The sequence below is a fragment of the Brachypodium distachyon genome, chromosome 2, assembly GCF_000005505.3.
Source record: "Brachypodium distachyon strain Bd21 chromosome 2, Brachypodium_distachyon_v3.0, whole genome shotgun sequence".
Classification (NCBI taxonomy): Eukaryota; Viridiplantae; Streptophyta; class Magnoliopsida; order Poales; family Poaceae; genus Brachypodium; species Brachypodium distachyon.
Genome location: NC_016132.3, coordinates 53527146 through 53548819, shown reverse-complemented (window position 1 = coordinate 53548819; position 21674 = coordinate 53527146). Strand labels below are relative to the sequence as shown.

At 45.9% G+C, this 21674-nt stretch overlaps 3 protein-coding genes across 3 annotated transcripts; 1 reads left to right on the top strand and 2 right to left on the bottom strand.

The window, feature by feature from the left end:
* Positions 1-338: 338 nt before the first annotated feature.
* Positions 339-2614, bottom strand: LOC100825188. The gene is made up of 5 exons (XM_003564565.4): positions 2116-2614; positions 1672-2019; positions 1317-1581; positions 1114-1221; positions 339-996 (listed from the first exon to the last, which is right to left on the bottom strand). Exons 1-5 carry the CDS (start codon positions 2311-2313, stop codon positions 863-865), a joined length of 1053 nt encoding a protein of 350 aa, XP_003564613.1. The 5' UTR covers positions 2314-2614; the 3' UTR covers positions 339-862.
* LOC100827149 (universal stress protein PHOS32) lies at positions 2524-15750 on the top strand. The gene is made up of 5 exons (XM_003567223.4): positions 2524-2648; positions 14458-14816; positions 15022-15131; positions 15229-15347; positions 15546-15750. The coding sequence occupies exons 1-5, from the start codon at positions 2524-2526 to the stop codon at positions 15637-15639; spliced, it is 807 nt and encodes a 268-aa protein (XP_003567271.2). The 3' UTR covers positions 15640-15750.
* Positions 15751-15841: 91 nt separating this feature from the next.
* Positions 15842-16652, bottom strand: LOC100824890. The gene is made up of 2 exons (XM_003564564.4): positions 16218-16652; positions 15842-16088 (listed from the first exon to the last, which is right to left on the bottom strand). The coding sequence occupies exons 1-2, from the start codon at positions 16416-16418 to the stop codon at positions 16044-16046; spliced, it is 246 nt and encodes an 81-aa protein (XP_003564612.2). The 5' UTR covers positions 16419-16652; the 3' UTR covers positions 15842-16043.
* Between the last annotated feature and the right edge of the window lie 5022 nt (positions 16653-21674).

Genomic DNA, 21674 nt, shown 5'->3' with positions numbered 1-21674 from the left:
TGAACATGAGCCGTGGAGATGCAAGATCCCGGGTCCCAACCAGGGAAGAAGATTCTTTGGGGGCAAGATGGCCCGTTCTTTTTCAATTGAAGCTAGAAATAAGATTTAAACAACGGAGCACCCCACCGAGTTAAGCAACCGGACGTCATCTGATTACTTTTTGCAGTGAGGTAGAGCAAGTGGAGTGCAACCACTCATTCACCTCTGTTCATCCTGCTCAACATATAATCACACAGCTGCTGCTAATATCACTCCAACCATTTTCAGATGGAGAACTACTTAAAAAAAATCAAGCCGAAAAAGAAATGATTAAAAATGGGGAGACAAGGGCTTAAACCAGAGCACCGAACAGAAAACACTCTTTATTTATTTCCTTATAGAAGAGGGGTTCCTTATTCATGAAGCAACCACAAGGATACAAGACTGATGTGGTATTGCAACAAAGCCAAGGGAAAACCAAAGTTATGGAAACCTGGAGCTCTTATTTCTTACAACGACATCTTTCCAAACTTCTTCTGATGATATTTTTCCAAATCATCACAACTAGAACTTAGCTATCAGACCTCCCAATTCTTCTTCATAGGAACCACTTATTATTTCTCCCAAATGGCAGAGTCCCAACAACCTACGGAAGCCATGGATTTCTTCTCTGTTGTTCATCTGCATCCATCACCCAACCATCCAAATAACCAATATATGACCACACAAAAGAACACCTAACGCTGATGCTACTGCCACTGCCTCCTACCTCTAGCTAACATCTACCTAGCAATAACAACGATAATAGTAAATATTCTTAAATATAATCCTTCAAGCTGGGGAGGGAACAGAGGATGTATCTTCGGAGAGAGCAATTTGCGTCTCAATACGTCCATTCCTGAGGGAGATTGACATCAAGAGCCGCGGAAAGCGGAGGGGACTGCGAAGGGGTAGCATTGACATGATGCTCGCGCTTCTGGCTTGCCAGCATCGCGTTGCTCCGGCTGACCAATGCGTCTGGGGGAAAACAAGAGTTTAAAAAAAATTTAATGCCCACTAATAAGGAGTGCAAAGGAACAAAACCAATCATTAATGTTGTTAATGCATACAGTGGTATTGAGGGGAATCAATTACCATGATCGAGAACGAAACCGCCGGGATAGCAAGGCCGAGCACCAAGGTCCTCGACGTTGAGATTGAGAGCCTGCACGACGCGCGCGGGGAGAAGAACTGTGGAGCAGCCTGAAGACAAGCGGAACCACGAGATTTTAGCCAAAAATAATTTGGGGCTCCAAAAGAAAGCAGGCAAAGGAAGTATGAGCAGAAAGAGGACGCACTTGGTTTCTTCTTGGGCTCTGCGACGACCCCGGCCTGGCGGGGGATGAACACGCCGGTGCCGGCGCACTCGCGCTTGGCTCCAGGTGGGGTGAGGAACACGGCGCGCATGCCGGAAGAGGCCTGGTGCGGGTGCTTCTGCAGTGGCGGCCAGGCCGAGGGGTTAAGCCCAAGCGGCGGAATCTCTGTGCCGTGCGTGCCCCACGCCATGGCCGCCGCCATGGCATGTTGCTGCTTCAACAGCTGCTGCTGTTTCAGAAGTTGAAACTGAAACCCAAAAAATTCAGAGTCAGGGCCTCAGAGAACAATCCCAGGCGAAACAGATTGAAACTCGCGGTGTATGGCAGAGGAACTCACCTGAGCGGCTTGAACCCGGCGCTGCGCGAGCATGTTGTTGGGCGCGAACTGGTAAGGGCCGGGGGCCTTTGGGGCCGGCAGCAGCGGCGGAGATGGCTTCCTCGCCGGCGGCGCGTAGCCGTTGCCATGGTATGCAGGAGGGTTGTCCGGCACGGGGATGCTGTTCACGCGCAGGCGGGCCACCTGCCCAGCCGCCTCGTGCAGCAGGTCCCAGGGGTCGGCCGGCTGCTTCTCCAGCGGCGACGACGGCGGCGAGCTCACCTGCGACGCGCCGCCGTTGGGGCTATCCTCCCCAGAAGCCGGCGGACCCAGCAGCGTGGATTGCGGAGACCCAGCCATCACTTCCGCCTAGAGGAACACGAAGAGACAGTCAGATTACGTCCAAACACAAGCGCAGAAACAGAGATTCCAAAACAGGAGAGAAACACGGAGAAGAAAACCAACCTTGGGAATGGTCGTGTCGTTGCCGTCGCAGTCGAGGCCGGCCATGCGGCGGGAGAGTCCACCGAGCCCTTCGTCCTCCTCGCTGTCGCTCTTGGCCGCCACTACGGCCGCCTTCTCCTCCTCGGAGAAGAAATCGTCGTCCAGGAACTCATCCGGGAGCCAGAACTCGGGGCTCGCGTTGTCCAACTCCTCCGCCATTCCGTCCAAGGAATCCCTCCGCTGCTCCAAGCGTGGACGGAACAACTCCCTACCAGAATATTATAGGACGACGGAGGCCACAAATTGCCGCTCGGGGAAGAAATAAAAATAGGCAGCAGCGCGTACAGGTACAGGGTGATGGCTCTGCTTCGTGGGAAAGATTGAGAGATAGGGGTGGTGCCTGCTAGAAGGCAAAGCGGCGGCGAGGCGATGGGAAGAAAGAATGTCAAGGACGGCGAGGGACCTGGAATCCAGGAGCGGCTGTGGGTGTGGATGAAGGGGGTCAACCAAATGGATCTGCGGGTGGTTTATAAAGAGGAGAGAGGGGAGAGAATGTGAGTTACCGAGGCCGTTGGATTAGCGGTGGTGGTGGTACCAGTGTGTTTTTTGTGTTCCGCACGCGGCGTGTTTTACTGGCAGGGTTAAGTATGGCAAAGCATCAAAAATAACCAACTCTTTTACGCAATGTGAAAAAAGCTACTCCTCCGTATAGTAAACTTTACCACCGATGCGATAAGGTAGGGGGGAATTCTCTGTATACACGTGAGAGAAATTCTGGGCCTCACTTTGTTTGGTGTCAGTTTTTATGGAGAACGAACCGCAATAGTGACTCCACTTTACGGTTTTGGCATTGCTTTCCTAATGATATGCAAGGAGACACCCACACAATTACGTTATTACCGGCAGCTCAACTAATGTTGACAGAGTAGCATCTGAACAACAAACAACTATGTTCACAGCTACCAAATGCAATTACGGTAGGAGACGCTCAGACGCGGCAATATTAGCTGGGTTATTTGCAGGTCATCAAAAATGGTTCCACGCTGAAAACAGCGTGTCTCACTTTATACTGTTGCAGCATATTTCAGGCAAGTCCTCTGAAAATACCTGCAATATTTAAGGGTGTGCTATATTGCAGGCGTTTGATTTTTAAGCAAAAAACTTAAATTTCAGTCAACATATCATACTCGTTGGATTAATACGTGGATACCATTTCATTCTCCACTTCTCATCATTCGTCCCGAATCTTAAAGCATACACCATATTCTATGTCTGAGGAATCGACTTATTTCTTCTGACTAAAACTCAATTGACTTAGATATAACAAAACCGATATTCCTTATTACAAGAAACATTGTGATAGTACTTGGATAGTTTAAATATCACATCAAATTAGTTCCACTTTGTGTTACATGTTACGTAATTTGGGAAGGACGTCGAGAAACACCTGCTTCCTAGCTGGGTTGTCATGTGTCACCGGTAATATTCCGCGCGCAGAACAGCATGTCTTGTTGTGTCGTATTGGCATAATTCAAAATGGTCCCACCTTGAAATAACTATTTTTTAAAGTCATTGGTAACTATCGTCCGATTAAATCAATGAGATTCGTGCAAGATTGATCTGCGTATAAAAAATGAAAAAGAATGAGGAAAATCTTCATCGGGTGGGTGACTGTATTTGTCGACTGAATAATACTAACTATTTTTAAATCGACTGAAAAGTAAACACTTCCTGATAAAATATTCTAATTAGAGAAAAGCGGATGATACTATTTTGCGTGATACATTTCGTACATGTTTTGAGAGAGAAAACAAATGTGTTTTGAGAGACAAAACAAAATGCTCTACTTTGCCGAGTACTCGAGAAATGTACTAGCACAAAAAAAAATAGTTTGGCCAAGCGTCACGAGACTCGCGTCGGTCCAAAATATTTCGTATATTCATGTTGATCCTAGCGGACAGCGGTCACATTGAATTCATGAGCAGCTTTCACAGGTCAAGTACATACGGGGGGCAAAGCTGCGACGAGCATCTGTGCGAGAGGCGTGTGTCCGTCGTGCTCGGTCGTACAGGTCACGCCCCAAATGCTGTGTCCCGTAACACGTAGCCTTAATAAAGATCCATAGCACACAGAGTGGCGGTCGTGCTTGTGCAAAACGGACGTGGTGGAGAGCAGACAGGGATAAGCATAAAACGCAGCCGAACATTCGCCGGCGGTGGCTCTGCACCGGCTTGTGGGCCGCCTGCCACGTAGGGTGGGGTGCACTGTCAACTAATCACGCTGATAAATACTCCACAGGTAAGTAACGCGTAGCTGTGTCAAGGTACGTTTCAGAAGTTTCTAAAGTCGTGTCAATGCAGCACCGAAGAACACTGCCGTTCATCTCCGGTGCTACAACGAGATTATCTGATCAAAGGCCGCATGATGAGACCAGGAAACTTTTTGCCTCGGATTCTTGTGAATCGCAACGGCCCGAGTGAGGTGGCGGAGGGAGAGATGCGGCAACGACCGGCGCACCTCGCTCGCTATCCGGTCGGCACCGCATAAAGACCACGCCCTGGCTAACCAACGGCGGCCCAAGCATTCCGCGGGCAGCACGAGTCACGACCCTCAAATGTTTACCACGTTCTAGGTTCTACGCACACCTTCTTCTTCTTTTCTCACCCCAAATAAAGTTGTCACCCTCGCGCGCCGCGCGCTCTTATTTCTGGTTTACAGGGGAACGCATTTTTGGCGGGCAGACGAAAATAGCGTGAGGCGCCGTCGTTTCCGGGAGAAAGAAACGTGGAAGCGAGCGGCCGAGAACGTTGGGTGGTGCCCCCATGTTTTTGCATGAATCGTGCTCCGGTTTATCAGGAGAGAGATGGGGAGAGCAAAACGTGGCCGACGTGCAACCCCGTGGGGGGGGGGGGGGGGGGGGGGGTACGTACCAACCTTGTCCGTGGGCAACAACAACAAAAACCTTGGAAATCAGCAAAAAGTAATCTAGAGTCTGAATGCTTCCAAATGACAACGTTAATGTTTCGGTAAGTACGCACGTCTGCACCGATTACTGAAGCATTCTCTTTTCTGTATCCATTGGCCACTGGATTCCTTTCGGCTACCGCGAGGAAGGCACGTCTTTCCGACGTACATTGCCGGTGTGCTTCCGGTACAGCTCGAGCGCGGCCCGTTCGCGCATGTTGTGTGGCAAACTGTGCCGTTCCCGCGCCTGCAGCTCAGCATAAACTTGATGAATGGCAGGGGAACACCGAACAATTCTTAAACAACTTGACAATGAGCTAATCTAGAAAAGACACTACTGCTTGGTAGTACTCCCACGAAGCAAAGGTGTTGGTGAATCATGGCTTTTGTCTCCACGCAGCCTGCAGAGTCGCTGTCTAGCTCCCACTGCACACGGCAAGGCTGGCAGACCGCTTTGCCCCTTGCCCGTGCTTCGCTCTGCCCTGTCAGCCAAAACTGAACAAGGCTGCAAAAGTTGGCGCGCAAACATAAAGGATAACTGTTTTCTTTACGGAGAAAATTCGTTAATCATGCAAGTCGGACAAACTCAACAATGATGTTTAGTTGTTTTTCACCTTAGCTTGATACGTTTAGGCTTCGTTTGGATGTATGCATTCAGCCCAAAGAATTGAATTAGGCTCGAATACCAAATCAGCCATGGAATTGAAATGGACTGCAATTCAATGTTTTCTGTTTGGATGTATATGTATTGGGCAGTTAAAATCTGAGGAAACAACCAATTCTAACTTTTTGTTTGGATGGCCAAAGCATGGAATTGCACATTTTCTCACTTCAGCCTTATCCCCATCTCTTCTTCCTCACGTCCGGCTCACGATCTGAACTCGCAGGCTGCCACCGCCTGTCCTTCGGCGCCTCCCCTTCACCGGCGCTCTTCTGCGCCTTCGCGTCCCAGCAGGGCGCCGTGTCCGCTTCCCATAACTCTACAGCCCCTGCCCTCACTCTCCTACACAGAATCTCGCGCAGCATCGATCTGGAGATGAAGACAAGGAGATGGATGGTCTGTACAAGGTTGAGGTCTGCCTGTGGCCGTGCGGTTCTGTTGGTGGCCAGCAGCAGCGCCGTGCAATTGGCGAGCTGTGTCCATGCCAATGCCATGGTTGAGGGGATCTGGTTTTGGTGTCAAATCTTGGAGACGAGGAGGAAGAGAGGGAGAAGGGGAGTGTGGCGGAGAAGGAGAAGGCTGACTAGGAGAGCTTGTGGTTGAGGAGGAAGAGGAGCGGCGACGCCAACGAGAAGCCCGTGGCAGTTGAGGACCCAGCGAGAGAGTACCGGGAGGAGGAGGAAGGAAGGGCTGCACGCGAGAAATTCCGGTGAGCACGAGAGGAGCGCGGCGTCGGAAATAGGCAGCGCCGTGAACATCCGAAGTATGCCGGTCAGCGCCCGAGGTGTGCAGCTTCTCTTCCCTCCGCAGCATCGCCTGCTTTTCTTTTCAAAGGGGCGAACGAACCGGTACGTTAGAGAGGATAGCAATTCAGCCGAATACGGAGCGGGAGGCCTCAGAATTGTGCGCGGGCTCGCGCTGGCGTGAGGGCGGGGAGCTTGGAATTTGGGAAGGTTTCCGATGGCCAATACCGAGACCACCCAAACGGACGAATTCGGCTGAGGGCCGAATTCCAATTCCTGACTCCGACCCTAAATATAGACATCCAAACGCACTGTTAGGAAAAAACCAGCATGGCGACACGCCTAAATATATAACAAAATGATAATTTTTTTGTTTTCTAATAGATTCTTTTATATGTAATTGAGATGTATTGTATTTGGAATTGTTGAATGATATTTTTTGAAATATTTGACATGTTATATTTTTTACCTACCAAAATATACAGCTATGAATGCTTAGATTTGTTTTAAATTCATTACACAATATATTGTAGATTAGTTAGTCATTACATGTTTGTGCAAGAGAGTTTATTTATTGGTTTTGCTATATCTAAGTTGCCTGATTTTTTGTTATAGATAAATCGATTTTCTCAACTTATGATTTGTGTTTTAAGATTCAGAACGAATGATGGAAACAGGATATTAATCCAATGTCTCTATACGTCAACTGAGATTTAATTTTTTTTTGCTTAAAAATCAGTCGGCCGAGATATAGCCACACCCCTAATTTATTAAAATCGCGTGCAATACAGCATTGTTGAGCTTCTACAGATAACATATGTGTTTTTGTTGCGTTTTTTCATTTAGATATTTGAAAATTTTCATTTTAGACATCGATTATATGTTTAGATTTTTTTTTCTTTATTTTTTTTGTATACATGGTGATATAAGCATCTGATTTTTATCCAACCCAATTTGTACCTATTAAGCCTTGCCTGGTATGACTTTTTCGAGAGAGATTTTTTTTTTGACGCAAAGTCTCCCTTATTTTGCCATGTTGTTTCTGATTTTGTTGCTCCTTCTGGTGGCTGGTAGCAAGAGGTGTTTGACTTCAGGTGTCCAGTTTCTGATCATGGTCATGGTCTTATGTGCGCATTTTGTAGATTGGCTTCCAATTGTCATGTTTGTTGCGAGGATGTTGCTCCCGGCAGACGGATGTTGATGCATGAATGGATTCGGCCGATGTATCAAGTTATTTACTAAACATCTCATATAAATTGTGGTTATGACATGGCAGGACCTCACTGACAGTTGAAGTAAATGGTTCTGTCTTGAATTTTTCGATTAGAGTCTCAAGGTCTTATCAAACGATAAATTTGCATAATTTTCTATTATCTTTTTTTCTTTCATAGTTGACATCTTTTTTAATTGGTTCATAGATTGGAAATGTGGATTTGTGTACTTTGCACTTGGTTTCACGTCTACAGCCTGAAGGCCTCATATCGGTGTCCGATATGGTCAATCGGGATACGGCGGTTCGCCTTGCTATGGCTAAAACATATTTGGCTATATCCAGCGAGTTTCAGATTGTAAAACAAAAATTAATCGCCCACATGGCTCATTAATTCAGTTCTGAGTGTTGCAACGCTTGCCTTTGTCTCCGCAATACGAGCACCACCGCCATTCGCCGGTGCTAATCCTAACCATTAAAATATAAAATCAATGGTAGAGATAATTTAACCTATGTGCTTTACCAAATCAGTGGAGCTAGATATATCCCAAACACACCCTAAAATAGGGTGTGTATTTATCCTTCGTCGGTATGTATTTGTTGCTATCGAGAGTGGATATCAAATTTCTATTTTTATTTGGTTCCATATTTGTTTTTAGAATAATTCAATATGTAAATCCAAATGCTAATGTCTGTATGTAATTTGTTTTGAATTTAGTTTTTATGGTGTCACAGAAACCAAAATATTTTTCATAGATGTTTAGGTGGATTAGTCACGTTTGAGTGTTTCCATGGAGGTTGTTCATAGTGGATGTATATTTCGGTGGCCGCTTTTAGCGTGTCTACGTCCAGTTGTGATGGTATTACTGCATCGAATACTACGGAAAGAGGAGAAACTCTTATTAGCACATATACAATAATCAATGCACGTCCTGAGTTCTAGTCGGATTGCACACCGAGTCCTGCCAAGGCACGAACATGCGGTTGTTTCGGTGGATTATTTGATAGATTATTTGCTAGATTGAATTTCTACCGTCCGATAATTTTAGTAAAATCTGAGCCGTAGAATTTCTGCTACTTTAATTAGATATTAGATAGTTAAACTATAAACATTTTATATATAATTAATGTTGAAAATCATGGCACATACTCGATGATTCCAGAAGAAATATGCCAAGCAGATGGCGCTCTAGATAGACCATTTGTTTTGGTCTTGTCGATCTCAATCGTGCCACCCATGTCGACGTCGGTCATGTCACCCATGTTAGTGAAAAGCAAACACGCCCTCTCTTGATATAGGGTATCGAGGGTCTACATTCCGTGGACATGCCCACCCAAACAACCACGCACGCGGTTGCATGGATGGAGAAGGCTAAGTGACACAAAAGGTTGGAATAGGGCCGCTAGGAGGTGGATGAAAAGGGTTGCATAATAGTCTGCTCTCTCGAGTTGGCGGCTCACCTTGTCATACAACCACTTGGTCAGGTCCTGAGATAATCAGAAACCAAATTCAACAATAATTGAATCATTGACGCAATTTCGTTACACTCTAATTGTTTTGGCCAACAAAAACTCACAGTTGTGTAAGTTGATGATCTCGGCTTGATTCATGAAACATGATGCGCGTTGCGTGGCAAGGAGAGTCTGAATGAGCCAGTGTGCTTGTTGTTTCTTCTTCTTCTTATGTCTTAAGGAGGTAGATGATAGACCTTTATAATGAGGTGTAACTCTTCCTTTCTTACGATGTCGAAATGCCAGAGTGACATTAAATGTTAGTAGGTGATTAGAGTCTCACAATAGGAAGGCTTGATCCAGTGGCGGAGCTAGAAATTGGATTAAAAGGAGGCTAATCCTATGCATATTGTGTGAAGGGGGGCTGATTAAGCATATGAATTATGTTTTAGCCTAAACCTTTCATTCTAACAATGTAAACATAGCTAGATAATGACGAACTGGACCGGTGCTGCAGCACCGGCAGCACCGGTCCTGGTTCCGCCCCTTGTTTGATCGGTAGGCAATGTCCGGATTGGACGGCCAGTGTCATCAACAAAGGCAAGGTTGATTAGGGATGCTACGCGAGCGACGTGTGGGAAAATGTATGAGGAAGGAAAAGATGGATAGACCACAGGATCTAAAATTTAATGACTCAATCGAGTGTGACTTCACTTCTAGAAGAAAACGGTAGACATATAAATATGTTAAATCCCGTAAAGGCAATCTCGTGTTTTTATGTGCACACACGCACCAGAAAAAAGAGAGAGAGTCTAATATACTAGACCATCGGTCTTCAACAATGATTCCACATTCACCAAATTGATATTGCACTCTTAAAAAAACAATACATGCAGCTTTATGTTGACTATGAATAACTTCTCAATATATATTTATAAACATGCCAATATTCATTAACTTTATCGTCCATATTCGCTTCGGAAATGACAAGTATAGCACCCTATCCGGACATCAACGCTTTGTGTTGCATTAACTTAAGAGACCTCTTCATGTTGATGAATTCTTTTTTTCCCGTGTTACGACTGATTAATTCTAGAACCGAGAGAACGGGGAAGGCGCAAATTGAACCAGTGTCCGTTCGTGATTCACCGAATCCAAAAGCCGATGAACACACACTATGACAAAGTAACACCCAAATCTTGTGGACCGTGTGGTTGGCCGAATTTCGTACCAAAAACTTGCAATGTACTATTCATCCAATTCTAAATACTTGACTCAAATTTGTCTAAATATGGATGTATCTATTCTTAAAAACTGTGGAGTACGTTGTTTGCAGTTATAGATTAGTGAATCGAGCTTCAGCCGAACAGCGAGAGTTGTGGTGGAGAACGCCACTTGGCGACGGCTTATATTTAGGCTGGAAACGTCGTGCGGATGCAACAATGCACCTGCCTGCTCCGGCGACTTGATAATTTGAAGCATGCCGGCACTTACATGGACAGTAGACCGGGCTCCACTTATTGGGACGCTATCAGCCGGCTACGAATCCCAATACTAGTGAACTGCGATGCATAATGATCGTCGTGAAGTCTTCCGGCCGTGCCCACGGCAGTTCCACTGTTACAATGTTCGTCACGCTTCAGTGGCCGTCCGGTTCCGACCCGATCCAGGCATACAGCCCAAGCTGCTTTGCCTCGACCATTCGGTATTCCTGAGATACCGTTCACACCGTTCGCTGATCATGAAACGCTCACCGTCGGCAGTGACCTCAGGCGACGTCAAAGCGCACGGCGAAGGTGGGGTTTCACGCGCGGACGCGCCTCCTCCTCTCTTCAGAGATTTGAGAGATCAGACTGCTGTCACTTCGTGCATATCCGTGTCCTGACGTGGGAAATTGGTGCGTGATTGATGCGACACGACTATTGCTGTGCCGATCGAGTGCTGACACACGCACAGCTAGTATAGGGAGCGCGGCCCCGCCGACCGCAAACGCCGGCCGTTTCCAATAAACCCGCATGGTCGCCGTCATGTCCGGCCCTCACCACGCACTGTTCCCTTGCTGGAGAAAAAAAGAGAGTCGGCAACAGCAATAGCAAGACTGTCTTTTCCCGTCGTCGCGACTCTCTTGTCGTCCGGCCGGGATAGAAAAAATAATCCTGGAGTCAACTTAAAAATAAATAAAAATGGAGGGTATGGTGGCGCAGGTCGTGGAGTAAAGTATCGGTGCTTTTGAATTTTATTAGCAGATGTCAACTTTGAATCGTGGAGCGCAGGTCGCATCGGCAAATGTCTGAAGGGGCAGCTTTGTCTGATGTGCGTCAACGGGACTTCGCTCCATCCGACTACGTGACAGATCACATCTGTGACGAAGCCCAACGGTGGAACTACTAATAACTTTGCACAAAGCTCAACGCGAACAGGGTTGAAAAGACCACAGTAAAATACCCTTTGGTACTGCCTGCTCGGAGCGAGGGAACCAACCAGTCATGACAGGCATGTCCGTTTACATTGAGGATCAGGGAATGGAACGGTGTATTGCTCACAAGACACGATTAGCTCTATTTGTCAAGGGAACTGAAACATAGCAATAACTGTCAACTGCCATATCTAGGTGCTACCCGATACAACAAGTTATTTTCACTCATGATACCTTTGGGATCCAACAAATCACTTGCCATGTTGTACTACTTGAAAGCATGGAGCTTTCCAAAAGGAATGAGTACTAGCACAGATGTGTAAGCGTGTTCCTTGACAAATTGACAAATGCATGCCGCTATAGTGCATCCGTGCGTTGTATCATAGCATCGGAGCTAGCAAGGCGTCGGCCCCGCTTAGAATCCAAAAAACTATTCTTCGAGTGGAAGCAACGAATTGAACGATAATTCACTTTTCTCCTTTTTCATACTCGTAGATTTTTATAGGCAGAAGGACAAGATCAAGTAATAGCAACCTTTGGTAGAAGTGCAGTAGTAGGCCAGCAGCTAGCTGCTAGGTAGAACTCCACACCGAACTTCTTCTTTTTTACGAAATACACCGAAATATGCAACATCTTAGCCGATATGTCTATGTGTGGTCCATGGCATGTTGTGTCTTCTGGGACCTACTTGACTCACGTGTTCTTCTCACTGGAGAATGAATTCATATTTTGTCGCTGTTTGACTCTGTTTCTAAATATTTTATGTTTTAATTAGAGTAGAACGTCTTGCATTTATGAACGACGCAATATTAAAACGAAATGCGCCAGAAACAAAAGTCCGAAAGAATCTAGAAAGAACCATGCACGTGAGTTATAATTTATAAGGATGCAGGACATCTTCAAGGGTGAGAGCTCATTTATCATTCTAATTTGTCAATTTAGGAATGTTTGGACAAATGGCGTGGACAAAGTATCATGGTGTCCAACAGGAGCCCTCGTTTGTTCTGGTCATGGGTCGTTGACATGTGTGTCAGAAGGACAATTGGATATGTTTTTCAACAAATTTTTGACAAGTGGACATTTCTTATTTTTTTTCTCAAATTTGGAGAAGAAATGGAAAAGGTGGACATGTTCTGGACAAATGGAGGTCCCTCGTCGTGTTATGTCTTTGATCATGAACACCAGAATGGACAATTAGGGTGATTTGGGGCCTTAGGGATGCCTAGCGCGAAGATCCACGGTGACACGGCCAGGATAAAATTGTACCTCGGTGTTTTGAATCATTTTCTGTTGTTGCAATGGATCACATCATGGACACTCTGGTTCCAGCTGCCATATGGATACTGTCTTTCACCGTTTCACGGCAATACTCAATCGCGGTTGCCCTTTCTCGAGAAAACTGCTGCTAAACAATCGAAGGGGATCAGCACGTATAATCAACAAAAATGCAGTTGGGAGGAATAATAATCGAGCTTGCATATTTTCAGAAAGGTCATGTGAAGTGTGATCCAAGCCTTAAGTAGTCTCAACCTCCAGTCGTGCAAATGTGCAATGGCAATAAGAAGTCTCTAAAATTATAGGAACACCGAACGCATCGATCGGGAGACCAGCTCCCTTCAGAGCTGTTGCACCTGCAAAGACCGCTCGTCTGTCCATCGTGCACATCTGACATCACCACTCCAGACGAATCATGTTATTGGTTATCCAATCCAGCATGCATCTTACGGAAACCACTAACGCCGACTTGTCCCACAATCACCATACGAGAGAGCACGACATGATAACTAATCCAACGCTCGTGTCGCACGTACCACATCAAATTATTGGACGCATTCGGTTGTTTCAGTCTTTCAGACACATTGAAGGCACGGCGTGTCGCGTACTCCACTGGAGAATCTTAGGCCTTAACCGCTGTGCTGTCAAATTACCCCTACGTTGGTTTTCCAATTATGTTGCCGTAAAAGAGAAGCGCGGTTGGTGCGAGCTTAATTAGATCCCGCAACCTAGCTAACCGGTGAGACTGCCCGGCGAAAAAGAGCCCAAATGAGGGGGCTTTGGCTCTTTCGACAGCGACGCCCGGAGACTAACAGGACGCATCTAATGTTTTTGTCTTCAGTTGGAACAGCTCGCCCAATCCAAGTGTTGACCAGACGACGGCCGCCATCAAAGCTAAAGGGTGATGGCCAAGTAGTCAAGTTGAACCGGTGAGCAACTGCTGCCATACCTGGTCGGAGACGAATGTATCTCTCCTATCACGCTTGACACAAGAAAAGCTCTAACCAGGTTTTTAAGCCCTGGTTTGCTTTTTGCGCTGGTGAATACTAGTGCACTAGCTACTCGATCGTTACATCTGGAAATTCAGTAACGCCGGGCCTTCTCGTGCCACGCAAAGATGAATATATGACCTTTTTTTTCCTTTTGGGGATTCTGCGAGCAGCTTCGGTTAGCACCGAACGGGAAAAGGTGAGTTACACTCCACGGTCACCACATAAGGGCGAGACCCCCAACAGCGATGACAACCACGGGAATGCTATTGTTGATTCTCGAGTCTTTATTATGCTATCGTTCCGTCTGGAAATTGCAGCATGATGCGTTTCAGTCGTGCAAGATATCTTCCAATCCTTGACTTTATTCCTTCGTTTAGATCAGATATCTTCCTTAATTACCTTGTGCGTAGCTGAATGTGCTTTCGCAAGTACTAGCTGAGGTTAGCACTGTAAGGCCGGGGCGTAGAAACTAGGAAGAAAATCCGAGAGGAACTAAGGAACGGGCCGCTCGTGTGATCACAGGCCCAGCGCAACAGCAGGAATTGGAGTGGGCTACCGGCCCAGCACGAGACGAAAACACAAGCCCGCGAACGCGTCGCACGGCGGAAAAAATAAACGTGTACCTATACGTTAATACGTGTCGAACGCAGCGCGCGCCGGTTCATCGCTCGTCTCGCGCCAAGCCCGCGCCACCGCAAGGCGAAGCGGCGAGATCCGAACCTTCGGAAGGAAATCTTGGGGCGCACGCCGCGTGCGGAGACCGACCGAACCAGTTTAAGCGAGACAGACAGACTGACAGACGTGAGCGCACGCGCGAGATCGGGAGCTTGGGACGCGATGGGCGAGCGCAGGATCGGCGTGGCCATGGACTTCTCGGCGAGCAGCAAGAAGGCGCTGCGGTGGGCGGCCCACAACTTCCTCCGGAAGGGCGACATCCTCGTCCTCCTCCACATCGAGCACCGCGGCCGCGACGAGGCCAAGCACGTCCTCTGGTCCCAGTCCGGATCCCGTAAGCGACTCACGTATACTTCCTCCGTCCTAATCCGTACTAAATTAAGTGACTTTTTATTACATGTATTTAGACGTTTTGTAAACATAAATACATCATGATCAAATTTGAGTCATTTAATATGGGACGGAGTGAGTATATACTGCCTGGCTAATGCTTTCCCCCTCCTGACTTCATATATCTTGGCCCGATCGATGGCATGCAGCGTTGATCCCGCTGGAGGAGCTGAGGGACACGGCGGTGAGGCAGCGGTACGACATACCCGAGGACGCGGAGGTGTTCGACATGCTCGACACGGTGGAACGGGAGAAGGAGGTGCGTTCCCGTCTCCTGCCATTGTTTTTGTTCTCCTTTTTTGTCTGTTTGCCTGTCCAAGTTGATGTGATATCGTCCATGGTGTGTGGGCGTTCAGTTGGCCGTGGTGTTGAAGCTGTACTGGGGCGATCCGAGGGAGAAGGTGTGCGAGGCCGTGGGGGAGCTCCAGCTCGACTCACTCGTCATGGGCAGCCGTGGCCTCGGCCAGATTCAGAGGTCCATAATACGCTACTTCAGCAGCATCATGCCATATCTGAAAACTTTCAGTTTGGTTTCATTTCAGATATACTCCTGGTGTTAACATGACAAGGCTTATTGCTTAGTTAGGACATGGGACATGCATAACTTCCGTGGTTATAGCCTGCTTAATTCTTTCAAGTCTTATCTTGACTGATCTATCTAATTTCTCTGCAGGATTCTGCTGGGAAGTGTGACGAACTACGTGTTGTCAAATGCATCTTGTCCTGTGACTGTCGTCAAGGCAAAACAGTGGTTGGGTCTTCCATAGTATCCCGACAATACATTCTAGGCATTTGCTGTCACTAAAGTATCGCACTGTAATTTCATTTGTTAGCTTTGCATAAATCTTCGGATGCCATTGCTTGCAGTCCTGCAAAGTTATCTTTGATTTCCCTGCAATCTGAAACACCCGTCTCTGGTTTCTGAACATGATACAGACGTATTCGAAAAAGGACAGGTAGCAGAACATCAAAGTAAACAGGTTTCAGCCCAGGATGCCCTCGTCCTTTGTGAATTTCAGAAACCATATCTAAAACAAGATCTTGGTAATACAAAAATTTCGTCGCTTTTCGTGTGATCGGTAAACTGAAGCTCAATGTTACTGCAAGAGCCATCTGACTTCTGTAGTACCCTGTAACTGGTAAGAATAATCACCGGCTCATTGCTTTTTTATTATTCCACTACTCCATAGAAGAACCCAAACAAAGCAGTTTGCACCTACACACAAAACAGAATCATGCATGTGCCGAACTTCCTAGTTCTCAAAATCGAGCGAAAAAACCAGAGTAGATAAAAGAGGACGGATAAAAAGCATCATCACATCATGTAAACACAACAAGGTCATACGTAAAGATGAGCCTGCAGGATGACGACGAACAGCATGAGCAGCACCCCGTAGATGACTGCGTGGACTAGGATGGCCACCCCGCTGGTCTTCATGTTAATGAAGTCGACGGGCCGCTGCCAGCCGGGCATCTGCAGGATGCCTCCCGGGCACAGGAGAGCGAACAGCGCCGACGCTATGATCGCCGGCGCCCAGTCCGTCATCGCTCGGCTACTACAGAGCTACTACAAGAGGAAGTTGGAGTGTCGGCACGGAACAGAAGCAGATCGAGGGCGACACGAAAATTATGCCCTGGATATAGAAAGACGAAGAAAAGTAGAGCAGCATCGAGCACCGAGCACCAAGCAAACTACTACAATATCCTGGTGGAGAGGGAATCATGGCATCTAATCAACACTTTTGGTCATGCAAACGTGGCTTTTGGAGGCGGATTAGGTGTGAGCTGTGGCACCGATGAGATTATCGATCTACGCGATCACAGGAGTACGGTGGAAGTGTGTGATTGGAATTTGGAAACAGTCAACAGATTATTGGGATCCTTGTTGCTGGGCTGGAGAGGACTTCAGACATTCAGGACGTGTGATGTCTTGGCCCGGGATCTCGGCCCATCAGCGTGGAGTTTCAAAGAAGACTTTGGTTCTACCGGAAAATAATATTTTCCTGCCGCACGTGAACTGCGCTTACGCGCAACCGTGCTTTGCTCTGTCCGATCCCCATCCAAAATCACACGATTAATTGCATCTCTCCACACAGCACCCTTTCACGGGATACTTTTCCCCGTGCTTCCTCCTGCCCAGGATCTCCCTCCGAGCGCCGCCGCCTCCCCGAGGTCCCCCCCCCCCCCCCCCCCCGTCGCCTCCTCCCCTGGACCCTCCTTCACTCCTCTCCTTGTGCCTCTTCTCTACAAACTGCCCGGATGTCATGCGCGCCAACGGAAGAGCTGATTCAAGGTCCTTCATGATGGAGAGGAATGGAGGTGGACCTAACCCACGAGAGCGGCGGCGGTGATCTCGGAGCCAACGGAGGGATCTCGACCAGCTCTCTAGGTGGTGGCTGTCAGGCTGTGTACCACCTCCAACTCCTCGACAGGGATGCCTTGGGGTGGTATTTTCTCCTGGTCTTCGAGCCAATTCTTGCCGGCCACATCCACAACACCTTCCTTGTCCACTTCCTCGACCAGAGCACTGCCACACTAAGCATCGGTTATGTTTCTAGCACTGAAATCATGGACCTGCTGGTGCCCGACATGTTTTCTAGGCAAATAAGGTGGCTGCAGGTTGCAGCCTACCAGGAGCCTGAAGTGAGGAATTAGTGGGTACGTTTTGGCTGCAGATGCATTGATGTTTGGCGTGTAATTTCTCCTTTGCCTCCAACAGTTCTATAGTGAGCTTAAGTTTGTTTTATTGGAGTGCTACTAGGGAAGTTGTTTGATGCACCGGAGGTGTTCGATGAAATATTGGCTCGGGTTTATTCTATGCACAGGAGGTGTTCGATGAAATGAAGGCTCGGGTCTATTCTTGTTGCCAGTGGCGAAACCAGAAAAATAATCATTAGTGTGAGTGTGCTAAATATATAGGTGTCATTGCATATTTGTAATTGTGCTTTGCTATCTCAAAGAAGAACGGTAAGAAATCTTTCGTGTCAATTGGTGTACACCAACGGCTATACATTGGTTCCGCCCCTACTTGTAGCTGCAGCGAGTGTCTATTTTGATCCATATCTTCTTCTTTTCATTGTCTTTCTTATTGACAAGGCACATGTACTTCCTGTATGTCTTTGCGATGTGCTCAGGAGGAATTTTATTTGTTGTGCTAGCTTATTGTTTAGTACTTAGTTCACTAAGGCAATGGTGTAGTGTCCCAGCCATTTATGTAGTAGTTAATCACCGTAGCAAGTCCAGCTTATAGTTATCACCATCTCAATTATGTTGTTACCGATTTGTCCATGTTACAGTTATCACTATGACAGTGATGTAGTTACCAAGTAAGATCTAGTGTTTTGAACCCAATAACTACACATTAAATAGCTTCGTAACTTGTATATTTACTCGTTGGTAGCTTCCAAGTTTGAAAAAACTTCACCTAAACATATTGTATCTATGTGTGAATAATCTGGTATGGTAACTCATGTATTATCGATTGATAACTTTTTATCTCAAATGAAGTCACCTAAGCATCCCTAAGCGGGTCATTGTTTTTAAGCTCGTAAATAAGTGTGAATGGTTAAGTAACTCAATCATTTATGGTTTGATAACTTCCAAACGAAAAGAAAGTAGTCTAGAACATACCGAAGTGAATTGTTCATTCGTTAAAGTTACAGCTACCATCATGACACACGTGTAATTATCCAACCGTTAAGGTTACAGTTACAACCATGAAACTCGTGTAGGTATCTAGTCATTTAGGTTACAGTTACCATCATCACACTAAATTAGTTATCCAGTCATTTATGTTACAGTTACCATCGTGACACTCATGTGGTTATCCAGTCGTGTAGGTTATAGTTATCATCGTGTCACTTATATAATTATCGAACTACCTAGGTTTCAGTTACCACCATAACCCTAACAGAGTTACCCGGTTTTTTGGTGAAAGTTACCACCCGCATCTTTGCACCGATATAGTTACCTAGGTTTCATGTTACAATGATTAGTGTGGTATCGACGTAGTTGCTCACCATGTCACTGTTGTAGTTACCAGGCTGTTCGTATTGCTGCTCATGACCATGGTACCGTTGTAACTACCAAGCTATTCAAGTTACCTAACTGTTCGAGGGATGATCTAGTTTTTGAAGCCGATAACTTCTTGTGCACATGTTTGGTAACTCATGTATTAGTGGTTGGTAACTTTTGAAATCGAAAAACAAAGTTGCCGTAGCATACCCTAGTGAGATCTAGTTTTGAAGTCCTCATCATCATAAACTCTAGGTGAAAACAGATCGTAATCTCTGATGTGTTGCCTAAGAGCTAAAACATTTTGAATTTTTTTATTATCACAGAAGAATCTTGGCTGACGTGAGCGTCATTATTTTTGTCTTTTATTTGCTTGCATGCAAAGGAGACATGCAAGCGTGGGATGGATCCGTGTATAGCTACTTCACGGCCGGATATAGTCAAATCCCTTTCTGAATAGTACCGTAGCTCATGTATTTGTGATACGGTAACTTTCAAGCTTAAGAGCTGTTAAAACATACTCAATTGAGGTCTAGTTTTGATGTTGGTAACTACTTGTGGACAGTCTAATAACTCATACTCTTACCAGTTGACAACTTTTAAATTCGGAAAAGCTCTCAAAATTTTCCTTACCGAAATTAATTTTAGAAGTCGATAACTTTGTTATTAGTAGTCTGGTAACTTACATAGCACTAGCTGGGTAACTGTTAAATTCCGGAAAAAGAAAGTAACCAGACATGTCTAGCAAGATGTGGCGTTGAAACTAATCGTGAATAGCCTGAGAACTCACATAGTATTGGCAGCTAACTTTTAAGCTTGAAAAATTAGCCATAGAATCAATCGTAAATAGCTCGATAACTCAGTTATTACTGCCTGGTAACTTTGCAGCTCTAAAAAAATCATTTAAATATCCCTACTATAGTTTACAATCTGGTAACTAATTGCGAATAGGTCCGGTCACTAACTTGTTTATGGTTGGTAACTTTGAGTTCGGGAAAAAAAGTCGTCGAAACGTAGCCGACCGGGATCTTGTTTTGAAGCCCTAGTCGATACAAAGTCAACGGTGAAAACGGATTGCAAATCGGGTATATGCTTTGAGCTACACAACTTTCTAAATTTTCTAGTTTACATTTAAATGTGCACGTGTTGATGCTGTAGCATCCTCTTCCCCTTCGCATCAAGCGCGCGGGAAAAAACGTGCGGTACCTACGTTAGGTGCCATACGACTGGTTCTATTTCGAGTGCGACCACCATTTTGCTGGTCGTTGTTTTAGAGTGCATATAATTGTTATTTCAAAATTTTGGTAAGTAACACGAAACGAAAGGTTGGCGTTGGATCATGTGAACAAAAAACTGTGGTACTACTACCTCAGTTCTCAAATACAAGAAGTTCAGGCTATTTCCTAAGTCAAACGTATTTGAAATATGACCAAATTATGAAAAAAAATGTATGGGTGTGGGGTGTGACTATTTCTCAGTCGCCTGTTTTTTAAGAAAAAATGTCTTAAATTCCAGTTGACATATGAGAACTGTTGGATTAAGATCTGATGCTCATCTTTATTCTCTCAGATACCATGTGCTATCGTTGTATTAAGATACCACAGTCAAACACGTCGACTGATTTCTAGTTAAAAAACAGGCGACTTTTCAATAGCAAAACTGAAAATGTATTGACGTCTAGGATATCAAATAATCACACTCTGAGAATCTATATCATAATGAAATTTAATTAAACTAATTTAGAGTCATAGATGTTGGTACTTTTCTTTATAAATTTGATCCAAGTTTATGAAGTTCGACTTAGAACGAAATTAATACTGTACTTATTGCCTTTAGGATCTAACGGATTAATGATATATAACTCCGTTTCATAATTCTTGTTTCAAATTTGTCAAAAAATAAATGTACCTATTTCTACTGCTGAAATTTCAGATGTCGTGGATAGAGCTCAGTTTTCCTGTCCTAAGTTTCGACAATAATTATTGAACGGAGGGAGCACTGAATGTTGAAAGCAGTAATATATACTTATGTTGAACTTTGCGGAAACTAAATGCTGCATGCGTGACGATAGTTGTATTTACGGATATATATCACATTAGTACAAACTTCTGTTTTTGGTCAGTGTCCGCAGACCGCAGCATGAGAGACGTGGCTTCATGATGGACGCCCATTCTTGCCGTCTCCCGTCTAGGGTGGAGGGAAGCACCGTCCGCATGCCCTCTCATTTCGGAGCTTCACATTTGAGGTGTGACCCTGACACGGTGACGGCGTGATGTTTTAGAACAGCGTTCATTTGCTTCTGGCCTTCTGCTTGTCCTCAGCCCTCAGGGATTCGCATGGGCTCATCAATCCAAAACTGCTCGTACTATAGATGGAAATCATGGAACGGCGGTCGCCGACTGCATGTGCCTAATCACAGCCGGGCACTTAGCCAAAGTAAAGCACCTTGCTAAACACTGACAAGGACAACTGGGTAAACCTAAACATTCACATCAGCACATCTCCAACACTTCCAAGTGAAGCCTGCATTTTCTTCACCGCCCCTCATCAGGTCCACGATTTCCAGGACCTCATACAGCGACAGTTCAGTGCTACAATAATCGGGTAGCTGACCTTGCAATACGATAACGACGCAGATGAGAACGAACGGAAACACCGAATTCAACCAGCCAAAATATTTCTGTCCCAGGCGCGCGGCCCTGCGCGCAAGATCAACCGCACACGCCGCTGAAGGGACCAACGCGCCGAATGCCGAGCGACACCGAGGAAGAAATCATGGGTGCTCGAG

Coding starts and splice junctions, on each gene's coding strand:
- LOC100825188 (XM_003564565.4), bottom strand. CDS start 2,313: ATGGCGGAGGAGTTGGACAACGCGAGCCCCGAGTTCTGGCTCCCGGAT. Junction 2,020..2,115: donor ACGACACGACCATTCCCAAG/GTTGGTTTTCTT, acceptor GTGTTCCTCTAG/GCGGAAGTGATGGCTGGGTC. Junction 1,222..1,316: donor AGAGCCCAAGAAGAAACCAA/GTGCGTCCTCTT, acceptor GCTTGTCTTCAG/GCTGCTCCACAGTTCTTCTC.
- LOC100827149 (XM_003567223.4), top strand. CDS start 2,524: ATGGGAAGAAAGAATGTCAAGGACGGCGAGGGACCTGGAATCCAGGAG. Junction 14,817..15,021: donor CTGGTCCCAGTCCGGATCCC/GTAAGCGACTCA, acceptor GATGGCATGCAG/CGTTGATCCCGCTGGAGGAG. Junction 15,132..15,228: donor CGGTGGAACGGGAGAAGGAG/GTGCGTTCCCGT, acceptor GTGGGCGTTCAG/TTGGCCGTGGTGTTGAAGCT.
- LOC100824890 (XM_003564564.4), bottom strand. CDS start 16,418: ATGACGGACTGGGCGCCGGCGATCATAGCGTCGGCGCTGTTCGCTCTC. Junction 16,089..16,217: donor TCCTGCAGGCTCATCTTTAC/GTATGACCTTGT, acceptor TTTTGTGTGTAG/GTGCAAACTGCTTTGTTTGG.